Source organism: Paramacrobiotus metropolitanus, unplaced genomic scaffold, assembly GCF_019649055.1.
Source record: "Paramacrobiotus metropolitanus isolate TYO unplaced genomic scaffold, Prichtersi_v1.0 Parri_scaffold0000168, whole genome shotgun sequence".
In the NCBI taxonomy this organism is placed as follows: domain Eukaryota; kingdom Metazoa; phylum Tardigrada; class Eutardigrada; order Parachela; family Macrobiotidae; genus Paramacrobiotus; species Paramacrobiotus metropolitanus.
The window spans coordinates 16,257-43,369 of record NW_026570388.1 but is presented as its reverse complement, the minus strand read 5'-3'; the positions used below and the strand labels follow the sequence as shown (position 1 = coordinate 43,369).

At 47.4% G+C, this 27,113-nt stretch overlaps 5 protein-coding genes across 5 annotated transcripts; 3 read left to right on the top strand and 2 right to left on the bottom strand.

Moving 5' to 3' along the window:
* The first annotated feature begins 248 nt into the window (after positions 1 to 248).
* On the top strand, positions 249 to 4,227 carry LOC129600239 (kelch-like protein diablo). Its single transcript, XM_055498699.1, has 6 exons — positions 249 to 721; positions 1,402 to 1,678; positions 1,749 to 2,001; positions 2,197 to 2,808; positions 3,416 to 3,499; positions 3,561 to 4,227. The coding sequence occupies exons 1-6, from the start codon at positions 354 to 356 to the stop codon at positions 3,809 to 3,811; spliced, it is 1,845 nt and encodes a 614-aa protein (XP_055354674.1). The 5' UTR covers positions 249 to 353; the 3' UTR covers positions 3,812 to 4,227.
* On the bottom strand, positions 4,204 to 11,419 carry LOC129600237 (uncharacterized). The gene is made up of 8 exons (XM_055498698.1): positions 11,237 to 11,419; positions 10,780 to 10,839; positions 10,258 to 10,389; positions 9,844 to 10,194; positions 9,638 to 9,775; positions 8,782 to 9,579; positions 6,077 to 6,837; positions 4,204 to 5,033 (listed from the first exon to the last, which is right to left on the bottom strand). Exons 1-8 carry the CDS (start codon positions 11,265 to 11,267, stop codon positions 4,395 to 4,397), a joined length of 2,910 nt encoding a protein of 969 aa, XP_055354673.1. The 5' UTR covers positions 11,268 to 11,419; the 3' UTR covers positions 4,204 to 4,394.
* Positions 11,420 to 11,582: 163 nt separating this feature from the next.
* On the top strand, positions 11,583 to 14,316 carry LOC129600248 (uncharacterized). Its single transcript, XM_055498711.1, has 3 exons — positions 11,583 to 12,459; positions 13,168 to 13,906; positions 14,018 to 14,316. Exons 1-2 carry the CDS (start codon positions 11,854 to 11,856, stop codon positions 13,504 to 13,506), a joined length of 945 nt encoding a protein of 314 aa, XP_055354686.1. The 5' UTR covers positions 11,583 to 11,853; the 3' UTR covers positions 13,507 to 13,906; positions 14,018 to 14,316.
* A 788-nt stretch (positions 14,317 to 15,104) lies between these two features.
* LOC129600256 (uncharacterized) lies at positions 15,105 to 17,858 on the top strand. Its single transcript, XM_055498721.1, has 4 exons — positions 15,105 to 15,710; positions 16,201 to 16,715; positions 16,781 to 16,931; positions 17,694 to 17,858. Exons 1-4 carry the CDS (start codon positions 15,105 to 15,107, stop codon positions 17,856 to 17,858), a joined length of 1,437 nt encoding a protein of 478 aa, XP_055354696.1.
* A 7,270-nt stretch (positions 17,859 to 25,128) lies between these two features.
* Positions 25,129 to 27,113, bottom strand: LOC129600245 (uncharacterized). The gene is made up of 2 exons (XM_055498707.1): positions 26,295 to 27,113; positions 25,129 to 25,952 (listed from the first exon to the last, which is right to left on the bottom strand). Exons 1-2 carry the CDS (start codon positions 26,910 to 26,912, stop codon positions 25,137 to 25,139), a joined length of 1,434 nt encoding a protein of 477 aa, XP_055354682.1. The 5' UTR covers positions 26,913 to 27,113; the 3' UTR covers positions 25,129 to 25,136.

Below are 27,113 nucleotides of genomic sequence, written 5' to 3'. Positions count from 1 at the left end.
GTTATGGAGTGTTCAACTCTACTACTTGCTGAAGTGACGTGAGGTGTTTTACAATATCTGCACAAAAAGATACTCTGTCTACGTTGATAAAACCGGATACGGGTTTTGTTATTCGAGTTGGCGGTATCGGTGGTTCATTTTTCCATAATCGCAAAGCCAACCTACCGTAGGGAGGATTACATGGAAACAGCACTGTGGTAAGAGTCTAAGACTGATATTCTGCTGATAGCCAGCTGCTGTGTGATCGTTCCCACCTGAAAATTGTCAGATTTCTTCAAAATCTTTTCCGTATTTTTTTGTTAAAACCGTGACCTCCGATAGCCGTGGTTTTTATCTGGGGTGTGTGTGCTACAATGGCTGTGGACGTGTTGATGGACAAGTTTTGCCAGAGTGTGGCGACGACGCTAGCTATGGCCGAAACTATGAGAAACAACATGCGGTCGTCCCGTAAACGAAAGCGACTGTCTGACGATGCCTCGCTGCTGCGACTGGACGGATCGGAGTTTCTCCGCGGTCTGCAGGAAGCCCGTCACGACTTCTGCGACGTGTCGTTGCGGGGAGCCGCGGATCCGACGCAGACGGACGTTCCGTGGATTGCCTGTCATCGCCACGTGCTGATGGCACGCAGTCCCTGGTTCCGTCGCATGCTGCGCTCCCAGATGAAGGAATCCCAGCAGGACACCATCCAGCTGCACAACATTCCCCATGACATTTTAGAGCAGTAAGAAAGACCATAAACCATACCTCCTGATTAGAACATTTTTAAAACAAAAAACTATGTACACCAATCAGTACATGTTAGAACACACACTGAAACGGAAAGTCTCGAAATCTGGTGTATTGCCATTAAAACTGTACCATGGTACAAAAAAGCCTGCATGGGTACAACTAATGAAAATCATTTAAATCCTACACCTTAAAAAGCAGCAGAATCGCTAGTGTTCTGTATTTTAAAATCTGGGGTAGGGTATAGTGCATATTGTGATCTTACTTTAGTTTGTCGTCGGCGCAACTACAAATTTTAGTTTTACTAGGCTTTTTATTTCTTGACGTAGGGCTCTCGTACTTCTCAAATCTCAGGCTAGATGTCTTCTTATGTTTTCTTATTTTTCATTCTTAGAATAAGCAGAAGGCTGAGTATGGGTTCTGAGGTTGCGCTGGCTACAGGCTGTAAGGTTCGAGCGTGGTACATTTGCAATGGGCATAGTGAATACACAGCATTTTCCACATTTGTCAAGTTTTCACTCCCAAAATTAAGTTTGACATGGTGTTGTTACATGAAAGAAATGCTTGTGTTTTTGACATGGAAGAAAAAGTTTTAAAAAAATCGTCGTTCCTGATCATAGATGTACCGTACGTATATTTTGGCCCTGTTGGAGTGTTGACACGCTGTCGTTGCAGACTGATCAACTACATGTATTCGTGTGAGATCACCGTGGACGCCAGCAACGCACTGGGCCTGCTGCAGGCGGCCGATTTCCTGGAGCTGGGACAAATTGTGGAGGTGTGCAAGGCCTTCCTGCGGGAGAACATCGACCTGGCCAACTGCCTGACCATCTACTGCGGGGCGCAGCAGCTGCCCTTCGCGGACTTGACCGCGCCCTGTCGAGCCTTTGCGCTGGAGCACTTTGCCAGTCTCTGCTACGCGGCGGAATTTCTCGACCTGGATGCTAATGAGGTAACAGAAACAGAAGTAGTTCAATTTTTTGTACGGCTGATATTAATCGAAGCGCGCTTTTTTTTGGCAGATTTGTCAGCTGATCGCCTCCGATGAGCTGAACGTGGAGAAGGAAGAGCAAGTGGTCGACGCTGTCCTGCGTTGGCTGGAACATTCGTCGGACACGCGAATGCCCCATGTGACGGAGATGGCGCGCCACATTCGGGTGCCTTTGCTGGCCGCCGGCTATTTGGCTTCCCTTCCCGATTCTCCTGTTGGTCAACAATTGCGGGCGGCCGTCTTATCGACAGGCGAAAGCACACGCGCGCTCCGCAGCTCTTACCGTATGCCTTAATTATTTTCCATTGGTTAGCCATTTGGCAGCATCCAGTACACACTTCACATAAGTCTGCGCAGATTTTCCTACTTAAAATGATCGAATTTAAACACTGGAAAAAGCATCCAAAACCGCTAATGTCATTAGTGATCCTAGGACGTGCGTTAAGTGTACCCAAAACAGCCGCTGATGTCCATTGCAGTGTCGGAGATGGTGTGTCTGTGGGGCTACAACACGTACAGTAAGGGCAAACAGTCCGGCTTCGCCGCCACCCTCTACCGTATTGATCCGCCGACATCCAGCCGCTGGAGCGTGGGGTGCGCCACGCCGCCTAAGAGCTGGAGCGGTCCGGCGGTGTACGCCGTGCAGGAGGGTCGTTTGCGGGTTTACGTCTTGGCGGACGTGGAAGAAGCCGGCGACCCGTGTCAGCTGCACGTGTACGACGCTGGCACAAACGAGTGGACGGAACTGGGGACGTTTCCCGTCCCGGAGGCCATCCTGACTTCTGTCGACGACCGGCTGTACTTGTTGGGCGGCGGCCGGGTACACGCCTACGACGCCGAGCAGCGCCAGTTAACCGCGCGGGCGAGAATCCCTGTTAAGCGGTTGAACAGCGCGATCGTGGCGTGTGGAGGCCGGCTGTACATGTTCGGTGGGAAGATGTTGTCGTCCCGTACCGATACGTACCAAGCGACCGCATCTGCGTACTGCTACGATCCAGCCAGCGATGCGTGGAAGAAGCTGGCGCCAATGCCGACCGCGCGCTCGCATTGCCGGGCTTGCGTCGGCCACGATGGTCGCATCTACGTTACAGGTAAGTTCCACCTTTTGTCGATTTTGTTTGCCACATCGCAACAATCAGACAATCAGATCTTGCAAGAAAAAGGCTTTTCAGGCCTATGTTTTTATACGTTATTTTTTATGTTTTCTTGTGCCGTTTATCTAAACAGCGTTAGCAAAACGTCCGTGTTTAGCAGATAGGGTGATAGTTCAGTAAGTATTCATTCAGCAACCTGTCGATCATAGAGTTGCCTGTCGGGTAAAAAATATTTCCGGGTAAAACATGAAGGCGTCAGCGAGTTGTAGGTCATTAATGTAAGAGGAGAATCCTCTGTACACACAGCAGCCGCCCATCCGCCGCCTACCTGGTTGGCTCAAGCTCAAGCACAAATATCTAGTTGATCTTCGCCAACATCGGTGATGGCACAGTGGCTGTGCTACGTGGATCACACTCGGTATCCAGCGGTTCGATTCCGCTCCATCGCCATTTTGCGAAATTTCCTCAACAGACAGGACTTCATCTGACCGCCCTCCCTCGCTGAGATCCCCACGGACAGCCGACTTATGGCTGACTCTGTGATAGTAAATTGTCGGTGTGCCGATTGATATTCGCGGTTAACGCAGTAATGTTGTCGATCTAGGTGGTTATATCGGTGGTGATTTCAACCAGACGATCGACTGTGTGGAGGCGTACGACGTCCAGACGAATCAGTGGCAGTCGAAGAGTAAGTACCACCGGTTCTTATCAGAATCTCGTTGCCTGACTGGGACGTACTGCTGTCTTAGGAGCCATGATTGTGGCGCGAGCGCAACATGGGCTGGTGCGACTGCAGGAGCAGTTGTACGCGGTGGGCGGCTTTACCACGCACGCCCTCGGACGCCTGCCGACGGAGTGCTATGACTCGGCGACCGACACCTGGTCGGAGTGCGCGCTGCAGTTGCCGTTCGAGCAGTGCTACATGGACTGCGCCGCCGTGCAGCGCCACATCGCCAAGAAGTGCATGCAGCGCACTGACAACGCCGAGGTGCGTGACTAGGGGCGGATGGCTGAAATTGATTCGACCACGTTCCTTCGCGCACTAATTCTCCTGCTTCCGGGGAAGCTGGTCTCTGCTAACGGATTTTGGTGTTGTCTAATGTAACGAATTCGAATGACTACACTGTGCTCACCGGGTACGCAGAAAACGGCTATCCGGCGGCTATAACTCAGTTTAACGGTGTCAGGTTGCTGCAGTTGCTCATTTTAACGATGATTTTAACAACGATTCCTATTCTACTGCACGCGGTATTTTTTGTTGTAGCTCAAGCCTCAAGCTACAGTTACTGCTTGAAACTATTATTCGTTTAGGCTTTTCGCAATGTTAAAAATTTTCAACATAATTGTAGGTGTCAGTTGTGCTTTTTTTTCGTGCAATCTGACCAATTGGCCATCTTCATTGAAAATCAACATTTCAAGGCGTACCGGACCTACAGTCACCCAGTGCGTAGTTGTAAAAAATTCGAACCGGTGAAAAGCTTTCGCATACGATACAAGCAATAATACAAGAAACAACACACTAATAAAAAAGGAAATCTAAAATAATTGTAGGAAGGAACGATAATTATCCAGAATTGCATCGGTCACTGGAGAGGCAGTGTGCACGTGGACATGACCAACTGCGGCACCGCCTCCAACGAGCGCTCCGGATGGCGCACGGAGAAATGGTACGCCATCATTCCGCGGCGCACGAAGCCCTGCCGACACTCCTCGCAGAAGTACGGAAACTCCGTGTAGTGCTTCAGTTTTTGCGGAGGAACATACGCCGCTCTCTTTTCCTTTTCTCCACTTCCCTGTCCGCTTCCTTCGGGCTGGGATTTCTTCCGCCGATGGGCTGGGATTTCTCTTTCTTCCTTGTGCACTAAACGGCGATGGTTGCACAAACTGCGTTTGGACGAGAAGGCTTTCCCGCAGTCACAGACCAGATTGCGTGGCGCGGCCCCGTGACTTTCCTTCGTGTGTCTGTACCACAAAGTATAATTGGCGAACTCTTTACCGCAAATCGTGCACGTCTGCCCCCCTTCGCCATGTCGCCGTACGTGCGTCTGGAAACTGCGGAAGCTCGTTGCGGCGCTGATGTTCACCTTTTGGTTGCAGGTGCCGCATGTCACCGTCACGCCGTCCGTGGAATGGTCCTGGAGCACGTGCGCGTGCAAGAGTTTCGTTTGATCGAACTTCTCGTTGCAGAACATGCAGTTCATATGGAAACGTCCAAGATGAAACTGTCAAGCACAAAAAACTTAGAATTTTTAAACATCGAAATCAGTAATAGCCTTATACATATTAAGGGAAGTGACCCGGTACTTAGCACTAAATTCGTGTACAAAATTACATCCACGGGAACTATCGTTTTCTTCCAGACACTTTTTGGAATTGCTTAATGACATTGTGTAGCCTACTAGGCAAATACGGAGTTATGAAGGTGATAAAAATCCGAAAATTTAAATGCCGCCAGGCGTACCAAAAGTTTTATCGTACACCGATCTCCTTCATTTTGCAAGTAAACCCACACATATTGCATTTCCAAGTTGTATTTGGATAGATAGTCGCTGCTTAAAAAACTCTTTCGTCCGTTTCTGGCCGGTGGAAGCTGCTATGTGTAATGGGAACAATCCCTGACCAGGATAGCATAGAGTAAGTGTTTCTGTTGAAAATTTTGTAATTGGTACTAATCTTTAATTTCCAAATTCCAATAGAGCGATAACAATATCAAGATTCAGTTACACTTGAACAAAACAGCACTTTCCACGGTACCCATAACAGAAGCGGCATTTCCTCTTTGAATAGCTAAAGAAATGTACTTAGTTTGTATCCGGAATATAGCACTTACTAAAGGCATGCCTGTTAGTAAGCCCACTGCCCACACAGCCATGCACGAAGACCGTTTTTACACGGATAATTAAAGACTTCCATGATTTTTTTCAAATTTCAAAATTTTTCCTTTCTTTCGAAAAAATTTTAAAAATAGCTCGAACAGTGGATCGGTGGAAGAACGATCTTCATGGTTTTGCGCATTGGGGTGCAGAATTTGATACACCTGAATGCATTTATTAACTCTTTATAATTTCCTTACACCCATAATTCCGCAACCGGATATGACGCACGTATTCGAATTTTGGTACCCAATAGGATAGTAACGATTTTGGCTACTTTTCCAGTGTTTAACGTTTTGCCATTTTATTAAGTGGAAATGTGCGCAGGCGTATTACGCCTGCACCGGCTGATGCGAAATAAAGTTTAATGAAGTACTAATTCAGTTGCTGACCTTCAGATGACGCGCATGGGCGTTTTTCTTGCTGAATCGCTTATGGCATGTCGGGCACTCGTAGGGCTTGTCGGCATCCGACCAGAGGTGCAGCCGCTGGATGTGGCTTTCCAAACGCTCCAGTGAAACGAACGTCCGACCGCAACGTGGACACTTGTGCAGATCTTTCCGCACATGCCGCTCATCGACGTGCGCAATCAGTTCCTTTAAACTGACTGCGGAAAACATACACGCCGGACACTGGCGGGTGTTTCCTTCTATATCGTCTTCAGTCTCCTCATGCTGCCGGCAGTGGAGGTTACGGGTCGCACGCGTGACAAACTGCAGATCACAGATTTTGCATTCGCGACACGAGACGAAAGTCTCGCTGTGACGCGTGGTTTTCGATGGTTGTTTATTCCGGTGCGGAAGCAACCGAGGTTGGCCTAATTGATGCCGTTCCTCCACGTGATCCACGAGCGATGTCCAGTTCACCGCTCGGTAGTCACATTCCGGACAGATAATGGGATGCTGGTTAGTGTCCCACTCGGCCCGCAACGCGCTCTTTTGATGGCGTAGCGCGTGGAGGCTTTTGGTGATGGGAAAATGGAAGCGCAGTGCACAACCGGCACGCCGGCATTGTGTGCGTGTCTTGGAGCGGGCCGTATCCGCCTGCTGACACGGCCAAATGCGATGGTGGAGGGTCTTTTTGGCGGCAGCATCGAGAACTGGATGGAGACGTCCGCCAACGGCATTGACACTCGTGTATGGACCATCCAGGTCTACAGAAAAAAACGTCTGTTTCCCCTCGGGTTAAAGGGCAAATTATTTAAGGGAAAGGTTACCGAAATCGGCACATGGTAACAAATTTGTGTGCACGAACGAAAATTTTTAAATATGGACGACTTCGTACTGTCAGAGCAGAAGGCTCTGCACTCAGGACAGCCGCCCCATCCGCCGTCTACCTGGTTGCCTCAAGCTTAAGCACAGATATCTTGATCTCAGCCAACAACGGCTATGGCACAGTGGCTGTGCTACGTGGATCCCACTCGGTAGCCAGCGGTTCGATTCCTCTCCGTCGCCATTTTTCAGAATTTCCTCAACAGGAAATTCTTTTGGACTTCATCTGGCCGCCCTGTCCTCCCTTCGCTGAGATACCCACGGACAGCCGTACTTATGGTAGCCTCTGACTGTACACGTTAAATTTTTCGATGCATGATACGCTTTTATTAATAATCATCGCATAGTTATGGTAATAAAGAAATAAACACGCTATATTAATCACAACAGCAAAACTTCATTTAAACTATCCACTCCGTCCATCGTGCCAAGGATAGATGCTGCATTTCCGCGCTGAATCTCCAACGATAGTCGTTGACGCAAAAGCATGCATGTGTTTTTGCTTGTATCCACAATATCCCGCCGTATCCCACGGTATGCTCTACGTCTCCCTCACGTATCCTTGCAGTTTTTTTACTTCTGTTCGATTGTTGCCGTATTCCTCCGTATCTCTGCAGTATCCTCTATGTATCCCACATGAACCCCGTTAAAATCCTAAGAAACCTAACACTAAAAAAACATAATAACGGGATACATGGAGGATACGCAAAGGATACTGCGGGATACGCTAATTAAAAAGAATGACCACATTAACAACATTTGTAATACGTGCAGAATGCACAAGTGATGTAGCCAGTATCCCACCGTATCCCACAGTATCCTTTACCTATCCTCCATGTATCCTGCTGAATGCAGGTTTAAGGGTCGTCAGTAACTGCAGTATCCCAACGTATCTTAACGTATTCTTACTGTATCCGTCGAGTATCCGGATAACACTTACATCTGGGATGCACAGACTGCAGGATACTGCAGTATCTAAAACAATGTAGAAAATTTGGGGGATACATGAAGGATACGCTTCGGAATACGGTGGGATACTGTGGATACAAGTACAACTAAAAGCACATGCCGGAAGAAATTTACCGTGCACTAACCGTGCCATAGGTGAAAAATTTCGCTTTCGCGCACTCCCGTAACATTTTTTGCAGTCCTTTATGACATTATGTTGCCAAATAGTTTGTATACATTCGCGCGAAAATCGTTTATGCGAGCGACATTAGGCTGGGAAGTTACCGGAAACAAAATTCAAAAGGCACAAAGATATACCAAACGTCTCATTATCAACCGATCTCCTTCGAATTTTACATAAAAACGCAAATTACCAAAACGATCCTTATTCCACCGAACCAGGTTTCAATTTAGGTTGTGAATTTTAAAACTTTTCAAAAGTTACTTTTCAATTTTCCTCTCAACTTGCCAACCGGCGGTTGCGCGCATACCCGGTGATCATAAAGGATACTTTTGCGACAGTCTTGCAGGAAAAGTGTCCTGCATGGTATAAAGGAACGCTTTTGTAGTTTAGAATGATTTATCCTAATTCATCAGCCAAATTTTGATGCAAACAGCAAAGAGGACCAATTTTGGGAGGAAAATACGAACAACGTGGACATTTTTAAACAATCTAAAGATAAAATTTGTATTACGTTGCCATGTGGAATGGCTGCACGTGCTTTCAAAGACCGGAAGTTCTTGAATTTCGTTTTTTTCTAAATCAGTTTTAAGTCAGGAGGTTTGCCGGAACCAGAACTAACGTACAATTAGCTTGTGGAAAGGTTTGAAATGAAGAATTACATACAAACTCCAGGGAAGTATGATTTCAAACTCACCTCCAGATAAATGCCGTTTCATCCGCCACGCTTCGGCTAACGTGATCCGCCGGGCTTCCGTTCGCTGCAGGTACTCATTGGCCCGCTTCCAGTCATCTTCCAGCGCGTCGATCTTACAGAAAACACTGCTCACGCTTCGCACGTCCCCGCCAAACTGCTCCGCCAGGCACGCCGCAATATCCTTCACAAAGTCGGTCTTCCACACATTCTTGCCGCGCAAATCGGCTGACGCTCCAATCTTTCCCGCGCTCTGCCACCGGGCGTAGTTATCCACATTGTCCAGCCACTCCACCAGCCATGTTCCTTCCGCTTCCGTCCATCGACGATACGGCTGATCCCGTTTTCGTTCAGCAGATTTTGCGTGGCTGGGAGTGTCGCAAATTGCCGTGTCATCCGCTCTCATCGTCTCAGTCCCGTCGCCACTAACGCCCGCTTCAATCGCCTCACTCGTAAACGTCGGTCCTTGAAAATCCGAGGGAGAGCGTGATTTTTGAGCCAGATCGTTCCCTGCTGCATCCAATGCTGAGACAACGCCGACGTGTGCATTGCGGGACATTTTCTTCTTAGGATTCTTAGTTTTCTTAGCAGCGGCACTGGGACTGGCTGAAATCCTTTTCGTGCCGCCGTATTGTTTTCTGGTTTGCCTAGCGGAATCCGCCGCGCTAATCCATTTCTCGGCGTTGTCGGGGTCTTCCACCCACCGCCGAAGACAGCGCACTTCTTCCATGGACCACTTCCGGTTTTCTATCCGCTTTGTCGTTCGTTTCATCCTTTCCGTTTCAGCATCGGGCACGTTATCTGTAGACCAGGGCGTTAGAGGACAATATTTAACTCTAAAATCTGTAATTCTACAGACCCGCGTCTGCCTGGTTGGTGTTATCCGGTAGATGCGCAGCCATATCCACGACACTGCAATCCGCAGCGGTATTTTCTGCATTATTATTAAACGTTTCACAGTCCTCCATCGCGTTGCTATCATTGTCCAGTACGAAATCTAAACAGCCACCCAAAATAACGCCAACTGAAAATAATAACGAATGCTCTCCTTAACGCTCACTTTACCATCATGAGCGAAGGATGTCGCCGGTGAGTGGTTCTCTTTGCCCAGCATCCGCGCATACTGTTGCGAATAGCCAAAGCACAGTTCCACACCGGGAGGAATGTGGGCGGTGGTGGCCAGGAACACGGCGCCCTGCCGACAGAAAGCCACGAGATTCGGCTGTTCATCTTCGTCGACCGGTCGGACAAATTTAATCCAGTTGCACCGATCATCGCACTGCAGATCGAACGCGACCAGACCCCCGTGGCGGTCGCGCAGCCCGAAGCGCTGATCGATGGTGGAGTGGCCTGCCAAGGCAGCCACCACCGGGCCGAACACGCTCGGGTGTCGGATCGCTGTGCGGGCAAAAACTCCTGAGGAAAAAACGCATACCCAGTAGAACTACGTCAAACGAAGGTTGGGGGAAGTCTGTTTACCGGGTCGGCCTTCGTTCTGCTGGAAGTAGAGAGGTGCCGGCAGACTAGCGTAGGCTTTGGCCACCGTTGGGGTGTCGCTGATCAGTTGTGAATGCAGCAGGCACGGTTCATCACGCGGATGCTGGCAACATCCTACAATTGAACTGCGACTGAAAGACATTTTAACAGGGAATATAAAAAGTTAATGCGCAGATACTCAGTGTCGATGGTATGGGATTTTTTCATTTGCTCTCCATATTTTTGATCTGTGTTAAAATATTTTTTCTCTTACTGTGCCGACCAGACGTCGAAGTACTTCGACGGAGCAGACAACCCGATTAACGGGACTAGTCACTAGTCCCGTTAATCGGGTTGTCTACTCCTGATGGGAAAATAATAATAATATAAGTAATAATAATTAATAGTAATAATGATTAAACGTGTTCATTACTCCGGAATTTCTCTCCGCAAAGATCGCTACATTAACCATATCAGAATGGCTCCATGTTGCATTACTCGGCTAACCCTGGCTTAGCGTCGTACCTGTGCAATTTCCCTCTACTCCCAGGGCGGTTGACCATTGCGCAGCATACTTCGTTATAGCTAAAAGAATGTACAAGTTTCAACAATGGCCTATTGATAATTCAGGCATCGCTATGAAATATAAATCATAATAATCTTGTATGGCGCAGCTCTCGCTTTCCAGAATTATAAACGCTTCAGTTGTCAACACACCCACAACAATAACTACATGTAATTCATTAGCGATCTCGTCGAGTACCATTTTCGTTGAGGGTGCTGCGACCGTGCGAAGTATAACCATTAAGCATACAACGCGACGTTATCGTATATTTACTTCCTGAAGTACTAATAGTGTGAAAGATTAAAGAAATTTCGATTATGTTCGACGCAGAAGCGGAAGACGATGATAGCCATTGATAGGCAATACTCAAATAGGCAGATAGAGTTTTACAGACTCCTGACAACTCAGTGAACTCACCGTCGTCGTTGACATCCACCACAGACTGCATGCCAAGTCTATCCAACGATATAAGGTTGCTTGAACAACAACTGGTGCAGAATGCTGGATATGGAGCATATTAAATCTAAAGTTGACAATGCAGTTGCATTTTTCGGATCCCATTGATAGGAACAAAAAATAATGTAAAAATACAAATATCGGTGCAGATCAAACTGAAGGGTGCAAAATGAGAGTGAGCTGTGAGAACAGTGTAAAACACTGAAAAAATCAGCCGCTAAGGCATCCGTCACCGGGGCGCAGTTTACAAAACAATCGTGCAACCGGAAGTGAAGAGCAGCTAGCAGTAAGATGGCATGGCGGTTAATCATTTTCTTACTAAGAAATCAGAAATGATTAACGCGTTATTTTTTGGCCACGACCGAATAAACATGATCAAATTTGATTATCTACCTGGTTTAGTGTGATATTTACCTGCGTAGCTGGGTAGAACCCGAACATGGTGGCTGGGGATAAGATCGGTTCCGTATTCAACGAGCTAGTGCGTTCGCAGTTGTGTGATTCCATCTAGAGCTAGATCTGCGAAGGATCGCCCTACCTGTGAGCAAAACAGCACACCTGCACTCGTTCACTGCGGAATGCTGCTGTCCCGAGACTATACGTGCTCGTGGAACTCGGTGGACGTCCTGGTGGACGGTCTGCTCCAGCACGGCAAGATCGTCAACCTGGCGGAGGGCGGCCTGATCATCGATTTCGGATGCGCCGCGCAGCGCTCGCACTTCATCGCCTACGGAACGGTGTTCCGCTGTCAGTCCCGGGTGGCCAGCCTGGGAGCCTGGCAGGCCCTGCAGGGGGACTTGCAGGTGCTGCTGCGTCCGCGTCAGAACGCGGCCATGAGCTGGTATCCGGGGAAGGTGGCCCGGGGCTGCGTCTTTGGCAAGACGGCCTTCGTGCAAGTGCAGCTGCCGCACGGCACCGTCGAGGAGGTGGTCCGCTGGGAGCAGGTGCGCCCAGCGCTGCCGGAGGGCGGTTATGAGTTGTTGCGGATGGTGATGCCCAATGAGTTTGTCATCCGCGCTTGTCGGCTGCCCGTCGCCTACTGGTCGGAGGCAACCCCGCAGCTCGGGGAGATCCTACAGTGCCGAGTTAACCAACGCTATAAGGTCCTGTGCACGGCCGTGCTCAGCCAGACCCTGCTCTACCTCCAGGCGCATGAACACGTTCCCTTAACGGCTGAGCAACTGGTGAGTACGAAGTACGAGCTTGTCCTGTAATTTCTAATGTGTTAGCGCGGGCTGCGCAGCAAGAAATTTAAGTAATTCACGGGTGACGCCAAACTATTGCTCCCACCACTGGCTAATGCATGCCAAATATCGATTTAAATTATGCTTTCAATTTACGTAAATTATAAAATGTTAGCGTTTCTCTTTTATGATCATCTAAAGTCTTTTGGGGATGGATTTGCCATTGTGGTACTTGGCGTCATAGGCGCATATAGTAGATGTCATATGCGAATGTAACCGTCCAAAACGACTGGTCGTTTCAGCCTCTAAACCGTCCGAAACGACCGCGGGCCGCCAAAGCGACCGCCATAAATTTTGCCCTACCAGTTTTTTTCGCTCTTTCGGTCGTATTCGTATCCGGTCGTTTCTGCCGGAGTGTAATTCGTTTCCGGTCGTTTCGGACGGTTTGGAGGCTGGAACGACCGGCGGTCGTCTCAGACGACCGGTCGCTTTGGACGGTTACATAAGGAAAAGGCACGAAGCAACGCGAATCTACATTTTTATTCGACACCAGTCAGCTTACAGATCAGATGGGCTAGCACAGGTTTACACAATTTAAAATTATCAGAATTTAAACATTGAAAAAACAATCTTCTTGAAAGAATCGAAAAAACTTTTAACGAATAGGTAGTGGAATCCTAGTCACTGACGAATTGCGGTTCTTTTCAGCAAGAGCAATGCGATGCGGCTAAGAAAACCCAGGCGGGGGTCGGCTCGTTACCGGCATTGCAATCGCGCACGTGTTCAGCCAGGAAGACGCGAAAGACTGCCGCCAATTGCCGTTTGAGTCTGCCGTTACCGCCGGAGCTGCTGGTGGCGATCTTCCAGACGTTGGATTCTGTCGAGCGCGTCCGCTGTCGCCGTGTATGTGCCGCATGGAACACCCTTCTCACCACCGAGGCCTACTTTCCCGACGTGCGCGTCTCCGCTGACTATGCCGTGTATGGAGAGGAGATTTCTCCAACGACGGCGCCTACTGGGTGCTGGCCGGTTTATTCAAGTGCCTGACCCGTGCCACTAGGGTAGCGGTGGTTAGCCACCTAGACACCGAAGACATCCAGCACGTCGCGGCACCGATTAGCCGCGTATGCAACGCCAACCGCAAGATCCCGCTGGTGGCGTTCTGTGCGTGTGATCTGGGTAGTAAGGGAGAGTTTGCCAGTAAGGTCTTGGGCAATTTGGCGAACCTGGCCTGGAAGTGTTCCTGTGAGAGGATGGTGTGGAAGAAATGCCGCATCGTGTCCCACACCCAGAACCTGGATGTAGCGCAGCACGCGTTCCGCATCCAGTCGCGGACAGACGCGGAGAAGCAGCTATTGGATTACTTTGAGCAACTTCAGGAGGCCAAGAAGCCGCATGATATGCAGGCCTTGTCAAAATGGATCGCCGACTGCGTGGCCCAACAGCGGTACGATGAGATTAAAAACATCTTATGGGTAAATTCTTGTGGTGCCCAGTTGTTTCAAAATGGGGGGTTACCAGCACCTTATTTAACCGTTGAATGTTTTGGCGCTTTTAGGTGCTTAACACTTATCAGAGTCCGGACCCGCGCCCGACCACCCAGTATCGCGGCGTAAAGTGGACGATGTCCAACATCGTCGATCTGGATGTCAGCATGCTGACCACGCTGACTACGATGTTCCTGAACGAGCACCGCATCGGATCCAAACGTGAATAGCTGACAGATGCCATTTGCGAACAACTCCGGCCAAAACTAGGATGGTCGGATAATTGTCCTTTATTGCTCTTCTGCGCCACATGCATGTCGGCTGCAGTTTCCGATTCGTTCAACACGTGATCCCCACTTTTAGCACTGTTTTTCTGGCCGAGCGGATAAGATGGCTGGTTTCTCGAATGACAGAATGCATTTGCTTTGCTTTTGTAACGCTGTAATGACACTTTTGTAACGCTGTGCTACCCACACAAGAATAGCTGCATTCCAGACCAAACGGCTTTCATTTTGCATTTTTTGAAATTGCGAACGTTGCCGCTGATGCTGCGATGGAAACAGTACCGAAATTCCCTGTACTGGCTGTACATGAAAGATGCTAACAGCCGAACCAAGGACACTGCAAAACACTAGAAATACTTAGTCCAACCAGCCGATGTGGACTGCAGTCTGCAGACATGGGCATCGAATACCCGGCTGCCGGATAATGAATGATACGGTAGAATAAGTATAGGAAAATGAAAAGTTGAAAGCTCTTGCGATAAGGATTTCGTTAAGAACAATTTTAAAAACGTTTCCGATAGGATTAGTCTGTAGTATCGCGTACTCTGTAGTACTCTGTAGTATCGCGATGCGGCCCGGAGCGAGAAAACTAGAAGCAAGCAAAAGTAAGTCAAGCAAGCCGCATACGTCTACCGCCAAGAGTGGTACACACAGTTAAAATTCACCAGCATCACAACTGAACAGAAAATTTATTTTACTTTAGCAACACCACTGACTTTAGCACTTAGGCTGACTTAGCAGGGAATTTGTATGTTTGCGAGTAGTCTGATTATTGATTAAGATTTCAGAGGAAGGCCCATGTTTTTAAATCGTCTACTTTCAGATTCTTCTCACTTGTGTGATTAACGGGTAGCTGCAAATTGGTGACCGCGCGATGCTGTTTTACGGGAACAGAAAGAACTCGGTGCACGCGTGGAACGGCGTCGACGTCCTTGTCCAGGGCCAGCTGCAGCACGGCAACGTCGTCAACGTGGCGGATCAGGGCCTGATCATTGATTTCCAGTGCGCCACACAGCGCGCCCAGTTTATCGAGTACGGGCGTATTTTCCGCTACAATCCGCCCGCGACAAGCAGGCCACAGGACGCCATCCAGGCACTGCTGCCCCGCCACCGGGACGGTGCGTGGATCTGGTACCCCGCGCGAATCATCCACGGTGTCTGCAAGGCCTTTGACGATATTATGGAACTTGTGGAAGTGCAAGGGCCGCACGGGGTTGTCCGGGAGCTGCTGTCGTGGCAGCAGGTGCGTGTAACCCCCACGGGTGTCACTTTGGAGAATTGGCGCGTGAAGCCCAATGATTTCGTGGTGCGTTCCTGTCCGCTGTCGGCCGACTACTCGTCCGCCGACCTGCCGCTGCTCGGAAAGACTTTCGACAACGAATTAGCCGGGTTGAAGGAAGTATTGTACGTCACTCGGGTCAGACAGACATTTTTCTATCTGCAGAAGGAAGAATGCCCTCCTTTGCAGGCCAGCGACGTGGTAAGTACTATTCTCAACAAACTCAGCCAGTCTCGGTTTTAAATTTTTATGTATGCGTTGAAACATTTACGTCGTCGTGAAAGCACATCGGTTATTTTGCACCATCATGACACCAAACGAGGCATTTGCAGCACAATACTAATAGTGCAACGAGTTTTAAAAGATGCTGATTGTGTGTGTGTGGTGAAAATTAAAATGGAAAAGCTTGTGATGAAATTAAAAAGGTTTTCAAAAACACTCAGAAGAGCTCGAGCTATAAAGTCGGATTTTTTGTTTGATTCCTGCTGGAATATCAGTGTCTCTGATCTAAGTATATCCATTTTTATGCATTTTCTCCCGTTTGTCTTCTTTTATGAATAAGAGCTATTTTTTAGGGACAGCCCTTGTTTACCCGTATTGTAGACTATCGGATATAGGAAGTACTATCTATGACATCCGATGCTTCGCGAATGACGATTATGATGACGTTTACGGTAATTCATTCTCACAGGATAACGTTTTGTGCATGGCGCAAACGATGGCCATTAACTGCGGGCCAGAGGGTGTCAAAAAGCGCCGAGTCGCCGAGTGTCTACCTTTACCCGCTGAACTATTACGGGAGATCTTCAAGGCGCTGGACTCCATCGAGCGAATCCGTTGTCGTCGTGTCTGCCACCTGTGGAACACAATCCTCACCACGGAAGCCGACTTCCCCGATGTGCGCGTGTCCTGCAGTGCGGACTATGGACATGCGCTGTGTGCCATGATCGGCATGCACTGGATGGTGGCGGGTTTGTTAAAGTGCCTGACTAGCGCCACCCGGGTGCTAGTCCTGCGCAATCTCGAACTGGACGCCTGCGTTCAACTGCTGGCGGTCGTTCAGTATGTCCTTAACGGCAGCCGTCTGCCGACGCTGATCTTCAGCAACTGCCATTTGGGGGATACAGCTCGGAGTTTCGTATCTCGGAGTGTTAAGGACATTGCTGAGATGGCAGCGGGCGTTGCTGTGAATTATGGGTGTGAGCGGTGGGTGTGGAAGAATTGCCGTATGTGGAATCGGTATCTGACGGCCGATGTGGCGTCCAGTCCAGAGAGACCCTGATCATGCAGTTGTGGGATGTCTTCGAGAAGAATCTCGTTCTGGAGAAGCCGCTGGATCGGCCGGCCTTGGCGGAAATGATTGCTGCTTTAAATCCTTCCGCTGGAAGGCAGGAGGCGGACGATGTCCGCGACATTCTGTATGTAAGTCGGCAGTTATATTTTTCCTTCAGTATAGATACTCTCCACTGGTGTACTGTAGCTTTTATTGGGTTATTCGCATTAACATAGGTTAAACGCAGAATTACGCATTCCATCATTTCAGCACATAGTACACTTCGTCGAACCTTTTACCGATAGGCGATACAGAACGATTCCTGAACACAAGGAGCGTTACCTTGCATTCAAGCAACACTGATTCTCTGCTTCAGAAATTAAGCGGACCGTTTCACCTGCGTCCTCTCAAACAGCAACTTACATTTCGCTTTTTTACCCCGCGCATCCATTCTTTCAAAACCAAAGCAGAGAAATTGAAATTATCGCGAAAATATCAGAGCAGTTGAAATTATCGCTCGCCAATGGTTACAAGATCGACCGCTTGACGTTGAGGGCATAACATAATATGTAAGAAAAACGAGGAAAGCATAAGAAATCTAGCGAGCATAAAAACTGCAGAACATCAGAAACTGAACAACATAAGAAGGAATAAAAAACCCAAGAAACCTAAGACAACTGAAAATTTACAGAACAATTAACATTTTCAGAAAGCTGGGAACAGCAAAATTCCAGAAAAATTTACCAAAACCTCTGCCACCGAAAAAAAGCTTTTGACGTTTCAGCAAATGTCAGATCGACATCGTATTGGTTTGGCTTAGTGATGACCAACGAATTTTCGTTCAAAAAAGCTATCGGTCACCGTTACGGCTGAGACGTGACCGGTATTCTTACGACGGTGCATTTATCTAGGGTCTGCATGCGTACCAGAGTGCGGATCCGCGTCTCACCACGCTGTACCGCGGCCGGGAGTGGACTGTGCAGTCCATCGGTGAGGTGGATGTGGATGAGCTGACCCCACTGACGGTGGCGTTTCTGGGCAGAAAAAGCCAGAAAATCAACCTAAGAATAACATAAGAAAATTGTTTTACTGCTGCTACGGTTTGGCGTCACTTTTTATGAGACAAGATATACATAGTTTGAAGCCTCTTGTTGTACAATGTTGTACTAGTATGGATAGAGCTAGCAGATTTTGCTCACTGCGGACCAAATTGAAAGGAAGATGAGATGTGCACATCGCCTTTAAATCAGCTGAACGGCAATAAAGTTAAGAATTCTTCTTATTTGATACTCATGCATTACTTGGTTTAATACGTATTATTCACCATTAAAGTTAGTCTTTGATTTCCATTGAAAGGCATGGCTTTTCTCTGTGTAGAAACGAAAATCCTAAGGCGATCGTAACCTCTGATGCTTGTACAATGTAACGTTCGATATCGTATACGATCGTACCAAGGTATTTCCTGTTGTTACAGTCTTTGTACTACAGAGCTGTACTACTAGCAAAGGTACGGCCAGCGCTGAAAGTCTGAATCTGATTCTGATTCTGAATGCTAAAAGTCTGAGTCTGAATACTGAAAGTCTGATTCTGATTCTGAATGCTGAAAGTCTGAGTCTGAATATGGAAACTCTGATTCTGATTATGGGAATTCTGGATCTGAATACTAAAATTCTGAATGAGAATAAGAAGGTTCGGAACCTGGCCGGTGATGACCAAAGTCTCTGTAATAAACCATAACAGGCGAGCGAGTCTTCAGCGTACATGGATTCTGCTATTACAAAACTGTAAGTCAGACTATCCAGTAGCGATAATTGATAAACATAAGAAACAATAAAAACGGCGACAGCAAATCTGTAGAAGTACTCTGTATTGTACATACGAGTATTTGTGCTGCAGATCTTAATACAGCACAATAATATTTAATGCAGACGTTCTTCTTGATATGTTTCTTCCAGCTAGTCTATGCCAGACCTGGCTAATGGTTATTACGGGGGATTGTGTTGGATTTTGTTATCTTCGAATGTCGGCATTATTCTCTATGCTATTATGGGAACTGTTTTGGAATTTATGGTCTTACAAATGTGCGACACAGTCGGCAACGACCTCTGTGTTATTATGTGGGATTGTTTTGTGTTCGTTCGGTTGATCAGCCGCGAGCAGTGATTGTAGAAAGAGGCGTAATTAGAAATATTGAAGCAGACTATCAAAAAGCTGACTATCAAACAAAATTTTTGCTGCTGTAAGTACCGAGTAAGAACAACGATTTCCTATCAGTCGACTCATTTCTACTTCAAAAAATAACTAAAATGCAGTACTTACAAAAGTCTGAAATAACAACAAATCTTAAAAACCGGAAGGAATTATTTTAAGGAGGAAGATAAATCAACCATGAGACCTGCAAGTCACCCATAAACCAACCCGCTCTAACAATAACGATAACGTAAACTGTCAAGCATACCGAACAGGATGGTGGTCATCACCGGCCAGGTTCCGAGCCTTTTTATTCTCATTCAGAATTTTAGTACTGTAGAGTAACCCTGCACTTGACAGCTTTTTTTACAGCTCAGAGAGACGTACGCTGTACGAACACATTCACCATTCACGTGTGCTGCCTGTGACTAAGCAGGCAGCACATGTGAGTGCACTGCACTCAGTGCAGTGCAGTCGGCTCTGAGCCAACTGAACGTTTGCCAGTACTACAGCGTCGTACAGCTCATATACTTTGTAGTACGAAAAGCTGTAAAGTGCAGGGTTACTCTACACTCAGTCTACAGTACTTATTCAGATTCAGAATTCCCGTAATCAGAATCAGAGTTTCCGTATTCAGACTCAGACTTTTAGCATTCAGAATCAGAATCAGACTTTCAGTATTCAGACTCAGACTTTTAGCATTCAGAATCAGAATCAGATTCAGACTTTCAGCGCAGGCCCAAAGGGACTGCTACTACGAGCTCGTTTTCAGCGCGGAAGTGCGCCCTACGCGCTCGGCCGGCGATTGCCCGCAGGTGACGGCGGGGGCCATTGACGTCCGCCCCTTTCCGTGTCATAACCACTACAATTTCTATACATTTTAAAGTTCTTCTAGAAAATACGAAAAAAAATTTTGATGTGTAAAGTAGGGTTGAGTCAGCGGTCTTTTACCTTATTGTTGCTTCTGTTGCACGAGTTTTGTTTACAAAACTTTCGAAAAATAATACGTTATGCGTGCCACTTCCCCTAATTTGAAACAGGGGTTCTTTTGCCGCAAAACAGCTTACGGAACTCAACAAAGGTTGATCTAGAAAATACAACTAACAATAAGGAACTACAAGATGTACTTACATACTTCGCGAAAACTGACCCACTGCATATATATAAAGCGAAAAAATGGGATCTTGTCGGGGATAAAAATGAAACCACGACTACAGAGTACGTTTCTGGGAATACAGTTTGAGGAAGAGAATCGTTAATGTCATTGCTGCTCCATAAAACTGAGCGTGAAGAAACAGGACGATGGAAGCCGGCGCCGGCTTATTAATAATTTGGATCAATCCCGTTACAGAGCGCCGCCGCCGTCACGCTGGTCAACTTGTGCACATCCAGACTGGCTATTTCCGACATCCGGCGCCACTGCCGGTTCCGGTAGTGGGTGGACACCCGCGGATCCACGCTCTGGTAATTCTCCAGGCCCTACAGTTAAGCCATAAATTAACTTTCTCCGTATAAAAATTAACAAAAATCAATATTAAATTAAATTAAATAATTAATTTTTTAAATTTTTAATAAAAGGGTTATTTTTAATTTTGATTGTGCAAAGATGGCCGTAGTGTTATGAATTACGACTGTTATATCGCGATATAAACATCAGTAAAGAAAAAGAGTAATTAATTAGTTGCTCTGTATAAAAATTAATTTCTTCGTATAAATAAATTCTCCGCCCTGCACTCACCAGGGCACATACCGAAGCTACAAATTCAGAAAAATCTCATTTTTTGCAGAAAGGTAGAACAACTATGCAGGATGCTTAAAAAAATACCGTGCTGTAGCCAATAGGAAATGCACCGCATCATACGCTGTGAGACTGATAACGTTTATACTGGACAATCCGGCAGCGAAGGCAGTTAACTCGTTCGAAATATGTATTTGTTTATGCTGTACTTTATATTTATCTGTACTTTTTCATTAGAAACGATTTACTTTGATTTGTGTAAGCAATTTTTCGATTATTACGGAGAACTTGTAAGTCATAACACACAGAAGCATTGCCAATTCAGCCGCCTGCGAAATGGTTTTGTAAAAGGTGCAACCCATGCTTTAACTTTTTTTAGTCGAGACATATCGGTACGCGCGTGTTACCTAGGATTTGTCGAAAAATTCCTAACACAAATTCAAATACACAATTAAAGTAAACAGCAGTGAAAACCGGTCCTGCATCTAAAGTACATCACCAGATTCTGGTGATATTTCCTATAGGCTACAGCACAGTGTAGGAATAACTTTTAAATTTTGTTTTGGCCACGCCCATTGGCCATGGCAAATGAAATAGTTTTTTTAAACATCCTACATAGTTGTTCTACCTTTCTGTCAAAAATGAGATTTTTCTGAATTTACAGCCTCGGTATGTGCCCAGGTCAGTATCACGTGAACTTAAACCGGGGATTTGTTGACCACTACTTTGTTGACGACACTTTCCTAAACTACAATCTGCTTTATCGACAAGTAATTGAAACGACAGCTCAATGATCGACAAGTTGCTGAATGATAATTTGCTGAACATCGACATTTTCCTGACGGCTTTAAGATAGTAAGGCCTGGGTTCGATTCCTAGGTTGGGTAACTTCTATCCATAAAATTAAACCAAAAAAAGTCAAAAATTTTCAAAAATAACCAAATGATTTACCAATAGCCTGTTAAAGCCACAGTTAATGAAGTTTGACAACTATAGCTGCAATAATATTAATAATGTACCAACAGAAGAACTTCCTAATTAACGTACTACCAAGGTAAAACGCTGCTGGTAAAAGTAACAGAAACGTGGAAGTGTGCGATGGACGACGGTGATGTGATTGCAGTAGCCTTTCTTGACCTTAAGAAAGCCTTCGACTCGGTTAACCACCAGCGACTAATGCTAATGTTGGAAAAAGCCGGCATTAATGGCAATGCACTGCATTGGTTTTACTCCTATCTCACTGGCCGTCAGCAGCGTGTGAAGACAAACAGAAGGACCTCGAAGTACTTACCGGTGATTTCCGGTGTACCGCAAGGTACTGTGCTTGGTCCAATTTTGTTCATCATCTACCTGAATGATTTGTTACGAAACAGCGGCATTTGGTTTGAAATCGACGCGTTCGCCGATGATACCATCGTTTATTGCCGCGGGAAAACAAAAGCTATAGCGGCTGAGAAATTGAATACCGCATTGGAGGAAGTCGCAACCTGGTTTAATGACAACAGTCTGGCACTGAACGTGAAAAAATGCGCCGCAATGTTTATATGCATCAATACCAAATCCAAAGAAAGTGACCCAGTGGTAATGCTGAACGGTCAAGCGCTGCCCGTAAAACAGCATGTGACGTACCTGGGAGTTGAAGTCGACCATCAGCTGAAATGGGATAAGCAGTTCCAGAAAGTGAAACGAAACATTAATTTCGGTATCCAGAAGATCAAGCGAGTCAGAACCGGTCTCAGCATCCCTCAGCGAGCCACCCTTCACCACGCCTTCGTCGAGCCGTACATTGATTACTGTGCACTGGCTTGGTCCACGGCGTCTTCGGGAGAGCAGAAGGAGCTGAAGAAACGGCAAGACGCGGCCTTGCGGACCATCACCGGCGGCAGTTGTCGGATAACACCGCAACTGTACGAGCAGCTGGGCATCACACCAGCGACCGACCGATGGCGGCAAAAGGAAGCGGTATGGCTGTACAAGATACGTAACCGGAGCAGTTTTAATGTGCCGTCTTACATGACCAACCTGCTGCCATTCAAGGAAACGAGTGCGAGGTACGAGCTTCGCCGTACAGAGCGGATCGATGCCACCACGCGGCTGTGCATCGGGAAGACAACCCTGAAGATGAGGCTGAAACAGTTGTATGATAAAATAACGGGAAAAATGTTTACTAAAATTGTTGATGGTAAGACTAAAAAACTACGTGGGGAAGAGGTGTTCGGTTGTGGTTCTATTGAACTTTACCTGGCTACTTTACGTTCAAATAATCTGCTGTAGTATTATGTGACCTCGACTGTTCTACCATCTGAATGTTGTTATGTATTTGTTATTTTTCTATTATTATCTGACCAGACTAGCGAGTGCCTCAGGGTTTGTCTGCTCTTGAATAAACTAAACTAAACTAAGTACTTACTATAGTGTGAGGAGGACTGGCAACCAACCGTTTGACGTCATCACTCTCGCATACGCGGGAGGGCGGCTGCCATGGTGACAGATGCGCGTTTTTCACCGTTTTTGTCAGTTTTCTCAGCCGATTTCTCTTCTCTTCTAGTTTTAGCCCCCGAAATAAAAGTTTCTATATTCAGTATGATCTTTTAAAAATATCAGAAAGCTTTTGATGAGAAAGAAACTTCAGAATATCTATTCATTCATTCATTCATTCATGTATCACGAGCAGACAACCCGTTTAACAGGACCTCAATGTCTGGTCGGTAAAAAATGCAGCGAAAAATTACAGAAGAGATTATTTAGACAGATCAATAGTTTTCAGAGCGAACTTGAAAAAGCTAACACCGCTAACATTGAGTATCTGTGAATTAACTTTTTGAATCCGCTCAAAAACGTTCTTTAACCGCATGGCCAGCGTGCTTTCTCCGATTTTCTGTTTCGCTCTGGCTTGGATTCGTTTCGGCTTCCTGAGATTGTACTGCGGTGACAGATCCTTGAAGTCGATCAGTTCAGCCAGGTAGGGCGGAAGTTTGTACACTTCATGGTTGTAGATCTTATACAACCAAACGGCTTCCGACTGCTTCCAACGGTCAAATACCGGCAGGATGCGCAATCGCTGATACAGCTCGGGGGTTACCCGCTCCTTGTAGTCAGTAATGGCTTGCAGTGCTTTCCGTTGGGCTCTGGTCAACTTGTCGCGGAGAGTCGAAGATGCTGGTGACCACGTATCCGACCCGTAGTCGAAATGTGGTTGCACACAGGCATGGTAAAGACTCCTGCGCTGTGACATGTCCAGGCCTTCTTTCGTTGCGTTTATCATTGCGATGCCGTAATTAACTTTCCGCAGTTCATGGCTGAAATGTTCCTCCCACTTCAGATTCTGATCGATGTAAATCCCGAGGTATTTTACGCATGTTTCCGCTTCCAGCTGGTGACCGTTCATCTTTACTGTAGGCGCAGGCTGGTTTTTCCTTGATTGTGGACAAATGTAAATAAGTTTACATTTCTTCTCGTTTACGCACAGGGTGTTCGCTGCAAACCAAGTGGTCGCCTTATCAACTTGAATGCCAAGATCCAAAGCTGCCTCCGCGTGGGTGGTGCCGACACCATATAGCACGGTGTCATCCGCAAAGCATTCGGCGTCGAGTCCGGGTAGCATGTCGTTTGTGTACAGCGTGTAGAGCACCGGAGCCAGACGTGTTCCCTGTGGCACACCCGATTGCACTGGCAGCCAGTCTGACACATTCCGGATCATCTTAACGCGCTGTTTTCGGGAAGTCAGGTAGCTGTGAAACCATTTTAGCGCGCCACCACGGATGCCAATCGCGTGTAACTTTTCAATCATTTTCGCATGGGAAACAGAATCGAATGCCTTTTTAAGGTCAATTAGGCATAAAGCTGTAATTTTCCCAGCATCCATTGTTTTCCTCCACTTTTCGGACAGTTTCAACAGTAAGGTTTCGCACGAGTGTCCGTCCCGGAATCAGGATTGCTTCTCAGAAAGCACATTCCCGGTCTTCAAAACGGCTACAAGCTGGTTTTGTACAATTTTCTCGAAAGCTTTCGATATGTTGCACACCAGTGAAATTGGTCTGAAATCATCCAACTGTCGTGCATTGGTCTGCTTCGGTATGGCGACTACGTCAGCGCTTTTGAAAATCGTTGGGTACACTCCTGCTTTCAGGGATGCGTTAATCATGATCGTCAGCGGTTTAGCAAGATACTGATTCACGCCTGCCAGGATTTTGCTAGGCATCCCGCAGGGACCAGCGCTCTTCTTCCGTTTTGCCATCCCTTTCAGCAAAAGTGCAACAACGTCAACTGATACATCGGTAAACATGCAAAGCAATGGGTTAGTGTCACCGGGACAACGAAAGGGACAACAAAGTCTGTGTGATTATGGTAAGCATCAGCACAGCCGTGCTTTGTGTAAGCGACAGTGATGACGTAGTCGACCGTTGCACAGCAGTTCCCAGTCCTTCTAGCTATAGTAAGTTCCTGGTACTACGTTGAGGGGTTTGCGGCACATCCTCACCTTGATGAGTTCAGTTTTAATTTGCTTACGGCGCTTATTGCTGATGCAATTCGCGATCCAGTGCGCCAAGGCCGGCAAATCCGGCAATTTCTTGAGCGCCAGGTACTTCTCGAAGAGATCCCACAGCTGCGCCTCCAAAACAGCATCCGGCTGGACGCTGAGAGCTTGCCGCGAAATAACCGCCTGTAAATGGTGATCGTAGATGCGGCACTGCTTCCACACCACCCGCTCGGCATCCGCCCACAGCTTCACCATATCCTTCAGATATGCACCGATATATTCACCGCTCCAATCATCGCCCCACTCGCAGCGGTAGAACACCAGCGTCGGGAGACGGGCGGCCTGCCGCGTGTGGCCAATTAAAGCAGCGGCGCGCAGGGATTGAGGGAAATGTAGATGTAGGACAGCTACCGTCCGCGTGCGGCAGGTCACGCATTTCAGCAGGCAGGCCACCACCCACTGGTTCTCATCCAGCTCGTCCGGCGCATCGGCTTTGCGTCCGGATACGCGGACTTCCGGGAAGTAGGCTTCGGTCGTGAGAAGCCGGTTCCACAGTTCACTGACACGGCGGCAGCGAACGCGCCCGACGGAGTCCAGCGAGCGGAACACCTCAAGTAACAGCTCAACGGGCAGCGGGAGGTTTCTTCGGGGAAGGGCATCGGTTTTACGCTTTTTATTTGGCGGAAGCGCGACTTCGTTGGATAATGGCTGTACCGGAAAGATAGGGTCCAAATCATTCTTCGTTGCAGCATAAACTTTGCACTGCAGTAAAAGAGAAACTGCGATGAATTTCGCCCTTTTCTACTCTGCCGCAGACATAAGAAAAGCTAGAGTAAGAAACCTAAGAAAACCTAAGACAATTTAAGAAAACCTAGGAAAACCTAAGAAAACCTAAGACAACCTAAGGAAACGTAAGGAAACCTAGGAAAACCTAAGAAAACCCAGGAAAACCTAAGACAACCTAAGGAAACCTAAGAAAATCTAGGAAAACCTAACTAAGGAAACCTAAGGAAACCTAAGGAAACCTAAGAAAACCTAAGAAAACCTAAGAAAACCTAAGACAACCTAAGAAAACCTAAGAAAACCTAAAACACGGACGCCTACCAGTGTTTCGGCTTCCAGGGGGGTGGCTGTGCGACACTGTAGATACAGCAGATACTGACTGAACTCTCCCGTACACACTACGTCTTCATCTTCATGCACGCCGTTTTGGAAGTGCCAGGTGAGATGAGGCGATGCTTCTGCCGCATAACCATCTGGCAAGGGGCAGCAGCGGATAACGAAGTGCTTGTCCACGATCCGTCGCTGCGCCAAATCCTCCTCCGACAGCGGCACCCGCACTTGTTGGCAGAGCAGCAGTTCCCTGATGATCCTGCCGGGTAACTGCACATCCACCAACACCGCGTCATCCTGGCAGTAATCGTCCAGGGCGACAATCGTTCCTGGATACCATATCCAGGGGGCGCCGGGAGCAGCGCGCAGGAGGACCTGGGCTTTTTCCCCTGCCGACCAGTGCGACGGGGGCCTGTGTTTCACGTTGGGGTGGTCCGTGGCCTGGCGGCACTCGAAGACATTCCCGTAGCGGATAAACTCGGCGCGGCAACCGAAATTCACAAACAACCCGTCGTCTATCACGTTCATGACGTGCCCGTGCTGCAGCTGGCCGTCGACGAGGACGTCCACGCCGTTCCAAGCGCACACGTCATAACGGTAGACCAACATTCTGCAGGTTCGTGTTGGTTCGCTGGTTTACTCATGGCGCCACATGCAGAAGGAAATCCCGACCGTGGTATAAAAAAAAAGATGGCATAAAGGAGGATGTCTCTAATTAGCAGTGTGTCTTCGTAAATTCCGGTATTGTAAAAATTAATCGGGAAACAAATTAATCTGGAAATGGTAATGAAACAGGAGAAGCAAACCTTG

Excerpts from the sequence above, each read along its gene's own strand:
- LOC129600239 (XM_055498699.1), top strand. The coding sequence starts at position 354 with ATGGCTGTGGACGTGTTGATGGACAAGTTTTGCCAGAGTGTGGCGACG. Across the intron at positions 1,679-1,748 it reads TCGACCTGGATGCTAATGAG|ATTTGTCAGCTGATCGCCTC; the intron begins GTAACAGAAACA and ends TTTTTTTGGCAG. Across the intron at positions 3,500-3,560 it reads GAATCAGTGGCAGTCGAAGA|GAGCCATGATTGTGGCGCGA; the intron begins GTAAGTACCACC and ends CTGCTGTCTTAG.
- LOC129600237 (XM_055498698.1), bottom strand. The coding sequence starts at position 11,267 with ATGCAGTCTGTGGTGGATGTCAACGACGACG. Across the intron at positions 10,195-10,257 it reads GCAGAACGAAGGCCGACCCG|GAGTTTTTGCCCGCACAGCG; the intron begins GTAAACAGACTT and ends TTTTTTCCTCAG. Across the intron at positions 9,776-9,843 it reads GACATCCTTCGCTCATGATG|ATTTCGTACTGGACAATGAT; the intron begins GTAAAGTGAGCG and ends GTGGCTGTTTAG.
- LOC129600248 (XM_055498711.1), top strand. The coding sequence starts at position 11,854 with ATGCTGCTGTCCCGAGACTATACGTGCTCGTGGAACTCGGTGGACGTC. Across the intron at positions 12,460-13,167 it reads CCTTAACGGCTGAGCAACTG|CAAGAGCAATGCGATGCGGC; the intron begins GTGAGTACGAAG and ends GGTTCTTTTCAG.
- LOC129600256 (XM_055498721.1), top strand. The coding sequence starts at position 15,105 with ATGCTGTTTTACGGGAACAGAAAGAACTCGGTGCACGCGTGGAACGGC. Across the intron at positions 15,711-16,200 it reads CTTTGCAGGCCAGCGACGTG|GATAACGTTTTGTGCATGGC; the intron begins GTAAGTACTATT and ends TCATTCTCACAG. Across the intron at positions 16,932-17,693 it reads ATGTCCGCGACATTCTGTAT|GGTCTGCATGCGTACCAGAG; the intron begins GTAAGTCGGCAG and ends GCATTTATCTAG.
- LOC129600245 (XM_055498707.1), bottom strand. The coding sequence starts at position 26,912 with ATGTTGGTCTACCGTTATGACGTGTGCGCTTGGAACGGCGTGGACGTC. Across the intron at positions 25,953-26,294 it reads CCCTGGAAGCCGAAACACTG|TGCAAAGTTTATGCTGCAAC; the intron begins GTAGGCGTCCGT and ends CTTTTACTGCAG.